General features: G+C 39.2%; 4 protein-coding genes across 4 annotated transcripts; all 4 read right to left on the bottom strand.

Moving 5' to 3' along the window:
- Positions 1-1,093: 1,093 nt before the first annotated feature.
- On the bottom strand, positions 1,094-2,129 carry LOC121944993 (mu-type opioid receptor-like). The gene has a single exon (XM_042488981.1). The coding sequence runs from the start codon at positions 2,077-2,079 to the stop codon at positions 1,192-1,194; it is 888 nt and encodes a 295-aa protein (XP_042344915.1). The 5' UTR covers positions 2,080-2,129; the 3' UTR covers positions 1,094-1,191.
- A 1,836-nt stretch (positions 2,130-3,965) lies between these two features.
- On the bottom strand, positions 3,966-4,997 carry LOC121944992 (G-protein coupled receptor 183-like). The gene has a single exon (XM_042488980.1). The coding sequence runs from the start codon at positions 4,958-4,960 to the stop codon at positions 4,055-4,057; it is 906 nt and encodes a 301-aa protein (XP_042344914.1). The 5' UTR covers positions 4,961-4,997; the 3' UTR covers positions 3,966-4,054.
- A 2,109-nt stretch (positions 4,998-7,106) lies between these two features.
- Positions 7,107-8,474, bottom strand: LOC121944163 (mu-type opioid receptor-like). Its single transcript, XM_042487865.1, has 2 exons — positions 8,423-8,474; positions 7,107-8,083 (listed from the first exon to the last, which is right to left on the bottom strand). The coding sequence occupies exons 1-2, from the start codon at positions 8,472-8,474 to the stop codon at positions 7,107-7,109; spliced, it is 1,029 nt and encodes a 342-aa protein (XP_042343799.1).
- Positions 8,475-10,349: 1,875 nt separating this feature from the next.
- LOC121944162 (G-protein coupled receptor 15-like) lies at positions 10,350-11,216 on the bottom strand. The gene has a single exon (XM_042487864.1). It carries the CDS (start codon positions 11,214-11,216, stop codon positions 10,350-10,352), a length of 867 nt encoding a protein of 288 aa, XP_042343798.1.
- Between the last annotated feature and the right edge of the window lie 3,626 nt (positions 11,217-14,842).

Raw genomic sequence — 14,842 nt, 5'->3', positions numbered from 1 at the left:
ATAATCACACAAGTGCGGTCTGTGTGACTTAAGGGCTTAAGGACTTAAATGTGAGTTTAATTTTTAGTGAAGTAAAATGAACCGTGATACATTGCTTTATATTCTTAGAGGACATACCAGAAATTAGTGTGGATAATTGCATATCAAGTTAGGGGCATGTTATTATTTTTTTTATAATACCGGTATTTGATATTCAAAAATAGATTTCGGACCAGCATAAATACAGTTAATAATGCTTTACTTCATTCTCAACACAGTTCGTTTCCGTTTTTTAGTGCTATAGAGAGCAGTGGCTTGTACGCATCGTCAACATACAAGGTGTTGCTGAAAAGCCCCAAATCGTGCAAAATTGTCAATTTATAGGGTTTGCGCTGTAAATTTCTAAACCCATGACCAACATCATAAAGTCTCATCTCTTCCTCTGTGGCAACCTGGTCTCCAAATAAAAAAAAAGAATTTTGCGCACACAAGTCAACAACATTATCACCATAAGCTGAAGGAAAGCAGAAACTACACCCAGAAAATCCCAACCCATTAGAGAATACACAATAGTGGCAAAACATACCACAAAAGCCAACATTGCATGATTTGTGTGCTCAAACAGAACAAATTATTTGACTTTTAAATTAAATTTACACATATTCCACATTATTTAACATTTCCTTTATAACTTTTTCCTTTTCAGACTCAGGGGGCTGCCCTGGTGTGAATATAAACCACTCTGAGTGGTTTATATTCACACATAGGAGTAGCTCTGGGGTCATTATCTAAACATCACGGACTCAACAGCTTATTCAGAGGTGACATTAGGATGATCTTGTTAGATCGAGTGGAACATTTTAGAAAACATCATATTTGCATTAAAAACTCTTTGTATATGAAGAAGGCTGTGTGTTTAGATCCAAATTATTGAGAGAGAGGGAAAGAAGGAGATTAACAAAGGCCTGAGTGAGAGGTGGCAAAAAATAGCACGGTTAATTAAAATTACATGCTGACTGGAGTCCGCTGGTTCTTGTTATTTCCATGACTTTTTGGAATCTCCCTTCTCATTACAGGAGCCGACTCTGCAAAAGGAGTGTTATAGATCATTTAAATTAATGCATCAGTAGTTTTGCTAATCACAGTGTGTACAGATATATAATTAGAACGTGGTAGTGAATTTTGCATGCAGTTCCCAGCAGTGTTTCCCCGTTACCTCGTCTTGCATCGTGGACACAGTCTACCCCACACTGTCCTCAGCATGGCCTCCCTCAGAGCCGGACTCCCCCAGATATACACCGCAGGTGTGCACACAGCGTTGAAACGAGCCATGATGGCGAAAAGATTGGTGGCCTCGTTCCTAAACGTCAGCCCTCGCCCTCCCACAAATCTGAGGATAATATTAACAAAAGAGGGGCACCACAACACCAAGAAGCTTATAACAACAAAAATGATGATTCTCAGCGATTCCTTCTTGTTTTCTTTCTCGGCGCAGGGAGGGTCTCTTTCAAGCTGGAATCTGGCAACAACATACAGTTTGATAGTCATGACCACTTTGGTGAGCACGATTAGCTGAAAGACGACAATGCTGAATACGTACATTTGTATCGCTTTGGAAAGTGGCAGGAAATTCCTGGCGAGCAAGTGAGCGGCGTTGTAAACCCAGCAGTAGATGTTGATGCCTATAACAAACTGTCTCGTTATGAAGCGGCTGTAGATGAATGGATGGCACACAGCAAAATAGCGGTCAAATTGTGCGAACAGAAACGTCAATATATTGATCCCTAAAAGAGACGGCAAAACATTAAAAGTTCCGTTTCTACTCGGATATCCCTCCTGAACATCAAACAGACCGAGATAATACACCGAAACTCCAACCAGCGTGTCACAAATACTCGTGTTCAGCATGAAAATAAACCTGTTTTGAAGGCGGAGAGCTTTGGTGGCCAGTATGGCAATGACCACAGGTCCGGATAGGAGAACAGTAGTGGTTGCAAATAAAATCTGAAAAATAAAGATGAAATAATCCTCAGGACTGTCGAAGTCCACCGAGAGAGCTACCCCTGCAGCCATATGGTCTGTGATGTTGGAGGAAATCATTGTTTTCAAGTGGTTCTTTAGTGCAACCACTATTTTATACAAGACCTGCACCGCGGAGTTACCAGCCTTAATCTCTTGAGATGATGTGATCTCATTTCGTTTAACACCGACCTCATGGAGAAGTCCTGCAGAGAATCAAGTTTACACTTGGTGTCACGCAGTGGTGTAATGTAACGAAGCACATTTACTCAAGCACTGTACTTAAGAAAGAATTTGAGGTACTTGTGCTTAAGTCTATTAATGCTGCTTCTACACTACATTTCAGAGGAAAAATTTGCACTTTTAACTTCACTACATTTTTGACAGTTTTAGTTTCCCTAAAAATTAAGATTTATGCATAAAATCATAAAAGATTATTAGATGTGATATTTTGTTATAAATTAAAGGATCAGTTTATACAAGCACAGCTGAAACTCTGACTTGATTAATCGGTTAGCTAACTATTTTGATAAACATTAAAGTATTTTCATATTCTTTTGGAAATAATTTTCAATTTTCCATTTTTTTTTTTTTTTTTTAGATATTTCTGAATTGGGTTATTTTAATACTTTAAGTGCATTTTTCTGATCATTAGTATTTACTTTTACTCAAGTAACATTTTAATAGTGTTTTCACAGTGTGGTATTAAGAAAGGGAACTGCATACTTGTACCACCACTAGTAAAATGTCTTCATTCATTTTTCTCACATGCAAAACATGTTGTTTTTACTCAGCTCTTGCTGTGCTGTAATTAACAATAGGTCTGCTCTGACAATAAGTGTAACATAAGATGTTTGCTTGACTAATTGCTTTAACACATATTATTGTAATATATATAGCAAAGAACAGTTTTTATATTAGAGGTTTTCTGAAGTTTTATTTTAAAATATGCAAATTGTGCATTATCTAATTAAGTATGCACTAATTTGCATGAATTTCCAGAACAAAAACCTGAACATTGGATTAAGCCAGGTTCAAAATTCTTGTTTAATTTTGTTGCCATATAGGAGTCAAAGTCTTTTACAAAGGGAATAGTGGATATCTCTTTTTAACGCTCCATAAGTCAGAAAATACTGTCAAAAGGCATGAAAAATCAATTTGTAGCAATGTTTTTAGGATTAAAATGCTATATCCATCACGCTGTGAATTATATATGAACAAATCACTCTGTAAAAACCTTTAAACTATAAAACTGGAAAGTCTGGTATGTGTAAGTGCTACCGAAATTGAAATTTTTGTCTCAGATTATGGGGGTAAAAAATACTAAGTTTTAGAAAAGTGTCTTTAAATATGTGATTTGTAAAATACCATTAATTTTGTATTGAAAAGGTAAGGCACTATAGGGTAAAAACAAAAAAAACTAAAAGTTATCACGATAAAACGTCCCAGTTTATTGCATACGTTAGGACAATTATTTTTGTTACAAGTTTTAAATTTTAGAATATATTGTCGTCAGAGAGAGGACATGTTATAGAAGCAAAATAGCCCAAAGTCAAAAAATTGACCGGTGCATTAAAAAATTGTTTCCACCTGTGGTCTCGCTTTAGGAAGCAGCATCCTCGCATATCCTCTTTCATCGTCCTTGCTAAGTTTTTTGTAAAATAAATAAAATAAAAATTGTAATCACCATATACGTTATTATACACTTTATAGGTTAGGCTGTTATGTGGCTGTAATTATTTATTAGGCTGTAATAAAAAAAAAAAAGGTCGGTTTCATGCGGGCCGTAGTCTCTTTGTATCAGTACAACATTCAGTATCATCAGTACTACAGTGAATGTATGAACAGTGCAAAACGTTTTGATATACCAGAAAACTTTAAACGTTTTAATTTAAGACCAAAAAAGTTTGCTTTTAGCCCCGTATGTCCTTGTATTAGTTGCCGATTGAGTCCTCGGTCGACAAATTTTCACAGTCAGTGAATCACAGAGCTTTCTTTGACAACTCCACGCTGCTCAAAAGTTTAAAAGGCTATTAACAGAAAATAATGGCCGTTTTCACCGTAGCATACGGCCATTTAACCTATTCTTCTTGCATCGTGGACACAATCTGCCCCACACCGTCCTCAGCATGGCCTCCCTCAGAGCCGGACTCCCCCACAAGTACACCGCAGGTGTGCACACAGCGTTGAAACGAGCCATGATTGCAAAAAGATTGGTGGCCTCATTCCTAAACGTCAGCCCTCGTCCTAGCAAATATCTGATTATAATGTTTACAAACGAGGGGCCCCACAACACCAAGAAGCTTATAACAACAAAAATTATAATTCTCAATGATTCTTTGTTGTTTTCTCTCTCGGCGCTGGGAGGGTCTCTTTCAAGCTGAAATCTGGCAACAACATACAGTTTGATAGTCATGACCACTTTGGTGAGCACAATGATTTGTAAGCTGATAATACCGAAGGCGTACAGCTGCATTGCTTTGGCAAGTGGCAGGAACAGTAAAATGATTGTTTGACAATAAACATGAAGCCAACAAAAGACATTTGCAGAGATAACCACTCCCCGGGTTATAAAGCGGCTGTAGATGAATGGATGACAAACAGCTAAATACCGGTCAAACTGTGCGAATAAAAATGTCATTATGTTAACCCCAAGAAGAGAAGGTAACATATTATAAGTTCCATTTCTCGAAGGATATCCCTCTTGAACATCAAACAGACCAAGATAAAACACAGAAAACCCAACCAGTGTGTCACAAATACTAGTGTTCAGCATGAAAATAAACCTGTTTTGGAGGCGGAGAGCTCTGGTGGAGAAAATTGTAACGACTATAGGTCCGGCTACCAGAACAGCAGCCGTAGCGAATAAAAGTTGAAAAATAAAAACGAGATAATCCACAGGACTGTCGAAGTTCACCGATAGGGGGACTCCTCCAGAGTCTGTGATGTTGGAGAGGAACATTGTTCCAAAGCTGCACCTTGAATTTAATATCTTTTTATAGCTGGTTATTAAGTCACTGCCCATGTAAACACAAACTGTCCCATGAGAGATGACCTAATCTCACTTGATATCCAAATAATAACCAACACAAATGGGTAACTCTGTACTACTAATAAGAACTCTGTACCATAAACAAAATAAATAACTAAGCAAAATCATAAATCAAGGTAATGGATCTTATGAAACATGGAAACTAAGTATAAAATTGTAAGATAAACCAAGGAAATGAAGGAAATAAAACTAATTTAATGCAGGCACCCTTCTCAAGAAGAGGCTTCAAGATTAGGAAATAAGCCAGGATACACCTGAGGGTGCATTTTTATCAGATAATATTGTGTTTTAGTGCTGCAAATTTTGTTTTGATGATTTTTTTAAAAATCAAAATCAACCCAAATGCTTTATTTGCAAACCTAGAGCCAGAGTCTTATGGTGCCTGTAATGTTCAAGGTTATTTTTTTACAGTGTCGAAACGCTGACTATCATTTTATAAGTTAGTGATGGTGTCATCACTAACATCACCTTTAGCTACCCCTCACCCCAATAAAAAACTTCAGCAACGCTTGTAGTGTAAAGAACAACTTTATTGTGGCTTGTGGCCTTCACCATGGTCATCACCACACAACCTTGGCTTATCATAATTTTAATACATTTTTGTATTTCACATTTTAAACACTAATGCAAGTCAAATACCTTTATATAAGACATTCACTAAGATAAATATAAATGTAATCTAAATCAAAGCCTAATAACTACTTCATAAACAGAGAAAGAAGGCACAGAAAATAAATCTGAGCCTATGAGAAAACTGACAGTTTTGGATAGCATAATAGTTGTTCTTTAATGTGTATCCGGGAGGCCATATTTGTATAGTGCAGCCTCTTCACAACAACTCAACTCCTACAACTATTTATGTTTTAGCACATTTGAAAAACATACGTTGTTGTAATAATAGCAGAAACAAGTCCTCTATGGATCCCTGTCTGATACACTTCACAGTGTGTGAATCACATGGCTGATGTGTTCCTCGGTATTGCAAAGTGGTGTTTTCCAGAGGCATTCACCTCTCCTGTAGACCTGTTTGTGATGTAGATAGAGAGCTCTCAAATATTATTAGGCAAAATGGGCATGGCACCTAAAATCTTTAGACTAAGCTGATGAGTCAGTTCTGATGTATTGTAGTTGTTGTTTCTGCCCTATACACCTTGACTTATTTGTTGCAACTGCAGGATGAAACATTCAGTTAGCATTTCTGCAAAGGTCCTCAACTTAATAGGGTATTGCACATAATTAATTACATCAACAGTATCCATAAGACTGCATTTTTAACTCAGACATTTAGCAGGAATTTCTGCTCACTGACAAAGAAAGTACATCCATGCTTTTCCCCTACACATTGGCTACTGTGGTGCTTTCCCAAGAAAAGCTGAATAAATCTCTTCAGTTCCAGATTTGGCAAAGTGTGAGTAATAATGAGAGGCACGAAAAACTTTTGGAAACAGATCATGAGGGACATGTACTTTGAATTCTGAACAGACTAATGTTTCTCCCTGTCAGTGTAAATACACTGGCTGCTGAAAATAGCTTGAACATTATGGCCAAAATATTGAGCTGGATTGGAGTTCTATGGTTTGGCTGAACCATCATGGGAGAGAAACTAAAAAATGACATTTTGGGAAATTGGGAAAGGAAGTGCATCATGCGTGTAAGGCACAGAAAAAACCCTTGCAATAGCGGATATTGTATTTACTGTTGCTGCCGGATGTATTCATGCGAAGCACCAATCACGAAAATAGAACGTTTCCACTGTAACAAATTTACTGTAGCAAATTAAATGTAATTTCTAGGTTACAGGGTTGTGCAAAGAACATGCACATATCGCAGCATGCACAACACCAGGGCCCTGAAACCTAAATTATCTGCCGTTGGAAAGGCCTGTATCACTACCATTAAATTATGTGGTTGTCTGAGGTCTGATGTATGCACCCAATATCAGTTTTTCTCACAAATTCTCCTGGCAAAAGGGGAAATGAGATAGATAGTAAATGTGTTTATTCTACATTTAAATTGACTTTGAATACATGTGTGAAATATTTCAAATGCAGTTATATTATAGAGGTGCGGAAGTTGAAACAAACTCTTTGTTACGTTTACCAGTTTCCCTTAAAGTTATTATTCCAACCAACCTTTTGGATTTCTTGCAGCAGCAGATTTTGCTCCACACAGTTTTCCACACGGCCGTCCTGAGTGAAGGGCTCGCGCAAAGATAGAGGGACGGAGTGCACAAAGCGTTGCTCCTGGATAAAATTTTCATCGGATTCACGGCGTCGTTTTTATAGAAAAAATATTTTCCCGTCAGCGAAGACAAAACCGTATAGAGCATGGCTGGGCCCCACAGCAGCAGAAAAAACACAACTACCAAGACTATTATCAACAAGGACTCTTTCTTACTGTCTCTCTCCGGGCCCGGCGGCTCGCGCAGTAGCTGGTGTTTCGCCACAACGAGCAACTTCACAGTCATGGTTATTTTTGTGATAATAATCAGCATCAAACTGATTCTACTATATGTTGCAATTTGTATGGCTTTAGAAAGTGGCACTACGTGTTGTATGATCAGCTGAGTGTAAACATGCACCCAGCTATACACGTTGACACATATAACCACTCTTTTGGTGATGAAACGACCGTAAAAGAACGGATGACATACGGCAAAATATCGGTCAAACTGAGCGAATAGAAACGTCATGATATTAACTCCAAGAAGTGAAGGCAGAATGTAATAAGCCCCGTTTTTTGAAGGGAAGCCCACTCGCACATCAAAAAGGAATTGATAGAAAATACCACAGCCTGTCATTGTATCACAAATACTTGTGTTCAGCATAAATATAAACCGATTCTGTCTTAAAAGTGCATGCGTCTTTATAATGCCACATGCCACAGAACCGGCCACTATCACGGTGCTAGCCCCAGCCAAGGTATGAAAAATAAAGAGAAAATAGTCCCCCGGGCTGTCAAAGTCAACACTTAGAGGGACGAGCGTTATGTTGATCATGACGAGAGTGCACAGTGGAAACAGCCAAACCTGAACTGCGACAAAAATAGAGGAACACTCCTGTTTTAAAGTCTTTTTTTTTGGTTACATAGACATTTTCCATGGTGATGTTAAGGGATGGGATTTGTGTAGGAGTAAACCAGTGATGAATGACGTCATTATCACCTTGTGATAAATTTTATTTTTTAATTATTGTTCAGTTTCAAAACCTAGGAAAAAATAAAGTACAAAAGTTAAGTGATCTTTTGTATAACGTAGAGAGAGCGAAATAGTAACGTTTAGCATCCTCCTACCACCACAGTCATTACAGCCCGTTTTGTTGGGTAAATAGTGCTGTCAACAGCAACAATAAGGAGCTGACCAAGGTTCTGAACCCGCGGCTGTAACCGGTGGTGGAGCTTTATCAGCGGTACGTCCGCTGACCATGGTCCTGAATTTGCGGCTGGCAGCGGTACGACAGTGGTTCCAGTCTTAGCCGCCGTAGTGGTAGTGACGGTGTATAAATATTTGACCTGAATGTACAAGTATTTGGCGGTATACACCTTGCAGTGTTTATCCTGGTTAATTAGTCATACTGTTTTATCTTAAAGCTTGTTGTGCTGTGCTCTTAGCCATTTTTTTGCTACCATAGACTTTGTGTTTTGTTAAACAAACAAAACCCATTATTTTGTTTTTCAATTCAGAGGAAAAGGGTGCAGTTACAGGTAACGTCTGCCACTGTGAACCTTCCTCACCATTATTTGTAAACAGTAATAGAAACAGACAGTCAATGCTTCAGGCTGTTTGATTCATTATTTCAAGACAGAAAAAAGATCGAATCCTCGCACTCGTTCCGAAACTTCAATTACATTGTGATGTCTAACCGTATTTGTATGAGTGCGTCGTCGCCCTTTCGTCATATTTATTTTATTTTTTGTTAAAGCTTACGGTTCAATTTGTGTTTTGGCCCTACGCGATTCCAAGTCACAAGACAGCAGCTTGATGTCCAAACCGACAAAACTATAAAATGAACCGGACATATCCGTCACTACGGCTCCAACATTAGGAAAGCAGCTTGCAAAATTATTAACGCAATTTAGCGAGTACCCCGAACAACACCCCAATCCCAGCATCAGCACTCTGGACATATCTGTAGAACAGTACTGATTCATCTGAGCTAGTACAAGGAAGCAGAACTGGGCTGTAGGTCTGGAGCATTTATCACAGCCGAACATATTATTTCACAACACATGAAGTTAGTCACATAAACGCACTGCTATTGTACGGTAAAATTGGCAATTGACTGAATTTCACAACTCTTACTGCAAATGTTGATAGCAGCGAACTGCATAACAACAGATATTAATGTGTGTGTGTGTGTGTGTGTGTGTGTGTGTGTGTGTGTGTGTATAAAATGCCATCCTATGCGTAAAACTGGGGGAAATCTTTATTTTAACATTATTTTACTCGTAATGGAGCGATGCATAAACCACATGCCATCCGAACTTTAAAAACACGGATAGGAAACATGATTGTAGGACACTGAACAACAGGCTGCTACCTGCAATATTACCACCTGAATGAAGACAATATTCCAGAAAATGAGAAAACTCACAGTCCATATTCTAGTTCTGTTTTTAAGCAATAAATTCAGTTGGTACAAAAAATGTTATCCAAACGTTTTCATTTATTTTAATTTCATATTAAAAAATCATTTCCAAATGAAATTTAGTAAAAAATCTGAATCAGAAATATGTGACGGTGACACAAACACACGCGCGCGCGCGCACACACACACACACACACACACACACACACACACACACACACACACACACACACACACACACATACACATACTGCTCTTATCTGATCCCAAATACAGTTCATATTCACCTTTGATATCGCATTTGATTCCCCATTCAAAAGATTTCTACTGTCCAATCTGTGGGTTTTTTCCAGTCATGTAATTTAACGTGATGATTGAGAACTCACATTTATTTAAACGTTATTATAAACATGTATCATTTTAATGTCAGTCGCATGCTCTGGCCATTTAGTCGATTCTCCTTATGGTGTTGATGCTGGCAGCTTCAGTTTATTTGTCACTCCATTAAAGTTGAAGCCAATTCTAAAAAAGAGAGAGGGTGGGGGGAGAGAGAAAGATAATTAGAGTAATTATCCTACATAACGTTTCCTATTAACGCACACAATTGGACAAAAACAAACAAACAAACAAATACAAACCAAATACTCCTGTGTCTTAAAACGGCACATAACGCGCGGATTACAGATGATAACGACATTTTCAATCACCATCTCTCACCTTGCCCTCCTGCAGGGGCAGACCCTCCGCCACACTGCTCTCCACACGGCCTCCCGCAGCGTCGGGCTGCCCCAGATGTACAGAGCCGGGGTCACCAGCGCATTCAGGCGTGCCATGATGGCGAACAGGTTAGTGGCTTCATTCCTAAACCTCAGACCTCCCCTCGTCAACTGTCTGACAATGATATTGACAAAAGACGGAACCCAAAGAGCCAAGAAGCATATAACCACAAACACAATGATGCGCAGCGACTCCTTCTTGTTGTCTCTCTCCGCACTGGGCGCCTCTCTCACCAGGTGGCTCCTGGCTATGATGTATAACTGAACTGTCATCACCACTTTAATGAGAACTATAATCTGTAGAGTCATCACACCAAACGCGTTTATTTGAGCCGCCTTTGAAATGGGCACCATATTCTGCACAGTGAGGATGGTGTAGGTGTAAATCCAACAAAACGCGCAAATTCCAAACACAAAAGATCTCGTTATGTAGCGGTTGTAAAAGAATGGATGGCACACGGCTAAGTAGCGGTCAAACTGAGCAAAGAGGAAGGTTAACACATTGACACCTAGGAATGAGGGTAAAATGTAGTAGGTTCCGTTCCTCGAGGGATAGCCCTCTTGGACGTCGAAGAGGCCGAGGTAGTAGACCGAGAAGCCGGTCAGAGTGTCGCTGATGCTCGTGTTCAGCATGAATATAAACCGGTTCTGACCTCGCAGAGAACGGGTGGAGGATATCCCGACGACCACCGAGCCGGCGACCAGCACGGCGCTGGTGGCAAACAAAATATGGAAGATGAAGATGAGGAAGTCCTCCAGAGTGTCGAAGTCCACAGACAGAGGGATGGTAGCGTTAAGGAGCATCCTGACGCTCCGCCAGAAGAAGAGATGAAACTTCTCAGAATTTAAGCAAACTTCCAAATCTCAAAAGAGCAGAGGCTTCAGTATAAACAAGTAAGCTGTTGACAGAACAGACACATGTCAGACATGTGGAAAAAATAAATAAATCACAATAACTCTCAGGGGTGTTTGTTAATGATAAAAACAAGATGATCGTCATGATCCGCTTGTTTATGCGTCCTGTGGTTTCCATAGCACTTTCTCAGTGGTTTGGTTTGTTGCATCCTTTAAGTTTCCCCTTGAAGTCTGAGAGGTCTATGGTTCAGGATGACCCTTGACTTTATCAGGTTTTTATCACTTTTATTCAGTTTTTTACTTTCCCAATTACTGTACATCAACCAGCAAGATAGTGTCTGTGTAATAAGAACATTTCGTTTTTTTCCCTTGAGTCTGCAGGATTGTCAGTGTCCTCTTTTCTGTACAACATAGCTGTAATGTGTAATGTGGATGATTCTGTTCTCACAAATTTCCGTTTTACCATCTTTAAACTCATTTTTAGTCATTTACTAATGTAGGGGATAATCATAGATGCACAGGGTCCAAATCACCCTGCATGAGTGAATTATTAGATCATGGCCCTCTGGGCACAGGGGTTCAAAAGGCCACCACCACTCCTGCATTGGAGCAAGACACAAGGACAATGTTGTGGGCTTGCCTCTTCTGTTGATGTTGTTTTGCATTTTTTTTGCAGTTGTTATTTATCTTTTTGTTGTGCTGTGTCTCTTTGTAGATATTTAATGTCTCTCGCAATTCCTTTACATCTCTTTGGGGTCTTTTTGTGTATCTTACTGGTCAGTATGTGTCAATTTGAATGACATTTTGCAGGTGAAGGCCAAGGGCCATGCCATTTTGGGTCCCTGGGCCTGCGCCTGGTTGGCCCTTTTATCAATCCATGCCTGCGTGGACATAAAGTGCCTGTTTCAATACTAAAAACTACCCAAGATACGAACTGTGTATACTAACAAATCAAGCAAATGCCAGATAACAGACATAGTATTTTCTTTATTCCAGGTACATTTTGCAAAAAAAAAAAAAGTGAAATTTCCCAACAAATGAGTTTTGATCACTTAAAGGTCTCTTCATTAAACTGTTATTGAATCATTTGATCTATAAGAACTTTCTCCCTGCAATGCCTGACTAGAGTTAAGCCTTTTTTAACCACTAGAGGGAGAAATAAACCATTTTATTAATATAAGGTTCCTTCTCTCTGCTATGGGCAGTAATCTCTATCATGCACCAAATAAATTAATTTTTAAGGCCTGAAATTCAGCAGTATATTAAACCCTTTTTTATGGATTCATAATAAGCTGTATTAGAGAGGGTTTATGCAACTGTTAAACAAGCTCAGTATACGCAGGCTAGGTGAAATAAGAATTTTTAAATCTAAAAAAAGGTCAAACTGCACTACAAGAATAGGCAGGTTATGATAATGATTTTTATGTATCTGAAAGGTATTGGTATTGGATATTGGTTTTATTTTTTAGTCATTTTGTGCTTCTTCATAGTCATTTTGTATCTCTTTGTAGTGGTCAACTTGTGTCTATTTGAGGTACATTTGTGTCTTTTTTATAGTTTGTGTCTTTTTGTAGTTGTTCTATGTATCTTAATAGCTCATTTGCATCGTTTTGTGGTCATTTTGTGTCTCTTTAAAGGTCAATTTCTGTCTTTTTGATGGATATTTTTGTGTTTTTAATCTCAATTGGGTCTTTTTTTAGTTCCATTGCATCCGTTTGTGGTCATTTTGAGCCTCTTCCTGACCGACATGTCTTAAATGTTGATTTGAATGACATTTTGCCGGTGAGGGACAAGGTTTCTGATACACTTTGGGCCCCTGGGCTTGTGCCCACCAGATAGACCCGTCCAGTAATCATCCATGCTAAAAGTCAGTTGACTTTTGTATGTTTTTTTTAGGAGCTTGTTGACTTGTTGTCCATGGTTATTAAATGTCTTCCCTCCTACATAAATAAGAGCAGGTGTGACTCCCCTTCTTAGCTGTGCCGTCACACAGCTGCACTGCTGCCAGTCCCTGCTGTGCAATGAAGACCTGAACACTCTTTTGCGTTTTCTCTGCTTCAATGAGTAACAGCAGCCACCGTTTGTCTCCTGTGCTGCCCCTCACAAGCTTTGGCAATGTCTTGATGTTTCTTTTCAACATTTTTCTGGCTGCAACTATCATTTTCTTCAATGTGTCTGTGTCAGTCTCCATCCTGCTGGACAAGGCGCTGCGCACAGAGAACCGCTTCATGTACATGCTGAGCACCTGCTTTAGTGACATCTGCACTGGCGTGTCGTATTATTATGTTGGTGTTCTGGATGTAAGAGACAGCTTTGACTCCCCTATGAGAACCATGTACATCGTCCCCACGTTCCTAGGGCTGTCTTACATGGCCATCCTGGCCGCGCAGGCAGACAGGTACCATGCGGTGATAGCACCCTTTAAGTACTCACAGCGCATGACCAGAAACAGGACCCTACTGGTCATCTTTGCCTACTGGCTGTACGCTTTCCTTATCGTGGCTGTGCAGAACTTGGTCACAATCGGGGTAGCCAAAACGATCACGAGCTTGGGCACGTTTGTGGGGAACATATTTACAGTGATTATAATGATAGGGCTGAATATCAGACTGCTTATAATAGCCAGGTTCCAGCTGGAGAGGGAGCCACCATCTGAGGAAAGAGACAACAAGCGCTCATCGGTGTATCTCATCCTGGTGGTGGCTGTGTGTTTCCTAGGGACGTGGCTTCCTATATTCTGTCATATTACGGCCTGTAATTTCATTCGTTCAAAGTGCTATATCTTTAAAAATGAAGGCACTGACCCTATTCGCATTCTGCCCCGAGTTAATGCTGCCTTGACCCCCGTGCTGTACATCAGAGGGTGCACTGGAATTAGAGCGACGCTGCTCCGCAGAGTGTGGAGACCGTGCCGCAGGAGGAGGTTAAGAGTGAGATGATTTTTCACTTTAACTCCTTAGTGTTATCTAAACATGCTTTAACCCGTGTTTTACGCAATTATTTGACCACATCCGAGCCCAGATGTTGCAGAAAACAGATATATATTTTGTCTTCATATCCTCCACTTTCCTCGACTTGTTGACATATTGGAGTTAATTGTACACAGTGACAATGCAGGTGCGCAGTCAAATGTTGTACGACTTTGTATAATTTGTTTGATAATTTGTGTATGATATTTTCTGTTAGATCTTGAAATTCTGTCTGCATATACATTAGTTACCCCTGCTTAATTTAAGAGCTGGTTTAAGAGTTTGTTTTGTTTTGTTTTTTTTTTACAGTAAGTGCACAGCATGGTTTAAAACTTAGGACAAGTTCAGGTTTTTGGAAGATAACGGAAATATTTCATCATGATTTCATGTCTGTTTTTACACCTTCATTTTTCCACTTTTGTTCTCAGATCACCATGAACGAATCCAGTTCTTTTCAAAATGTTCAGTCTGAATTTCTTGGTAATTGTTGTTCCACACAGAATTGCTGAAAGTTACAAATGAACACCGATCCTATGGCGTGTTTAAAATTTATTTTAATACTGCAATTTTCAACAAATAAAAAATTAAAGGTTTTCAATAACTGAA

Source organism: Plectropomus leopardus, chromosome 6 (genome assembly GCF_008729295.1).
Source record: "Plectropomus leopardus isolate mb chromosome 6, YSFRI_Pleo_2.0, whole genome shotgun sequence".
NCBI lineage: Eukaryota > Metazoa > Chordata > Actinopteri > Perciformes > Serranidae > Plectropomus > Plectropomus leopardus.
This window is presented reverse-complemented; position numbering and strand designations above follow the sequence as displayed.

What these genes read in the sequence shown, in the direction of transcription:
- LOC121944993 (XM_042488981.1), bottom strand. Translation starts at nt 2,079, where the DNA reads ATGATTTCCTCCAACATCACAGACCATATGGCTGCAGGGGTAGCTCTC.
- LOC121944992 (XM_042488980.1), bottom strand. Translation starts at nt 4,960, where the DNA reads ATGTTCCTCTCCAACATCACAGACTCTGGAGGAGTCCCCCTATCGGTG.
- LOC121944163 (XM_042487865.1), bottom strand. Translation starts at nt 8,474, where the DNA reads ATGGTCAGCGGACGTACCGCTGATAAAGCTCCACCACCGGTTACAGCC. An exon ending in ACCACCGGTTACAGCCGCGG is followed by an intron (nt 8,084 to 8,422) that starts GTTCAGAACCTT and finishes TTTTTGTCGCAG; the next exon opens with TTCAGGTTTGGCTGTTTCCA.
- LOC121944162 (XM_042487864.1), bottom strand. Translation starts at nt 11,216, where the DNA reads ATGCTCCTTAACGCTACCATCCCTCTGTCTGTGGACTTCGACACTCTG.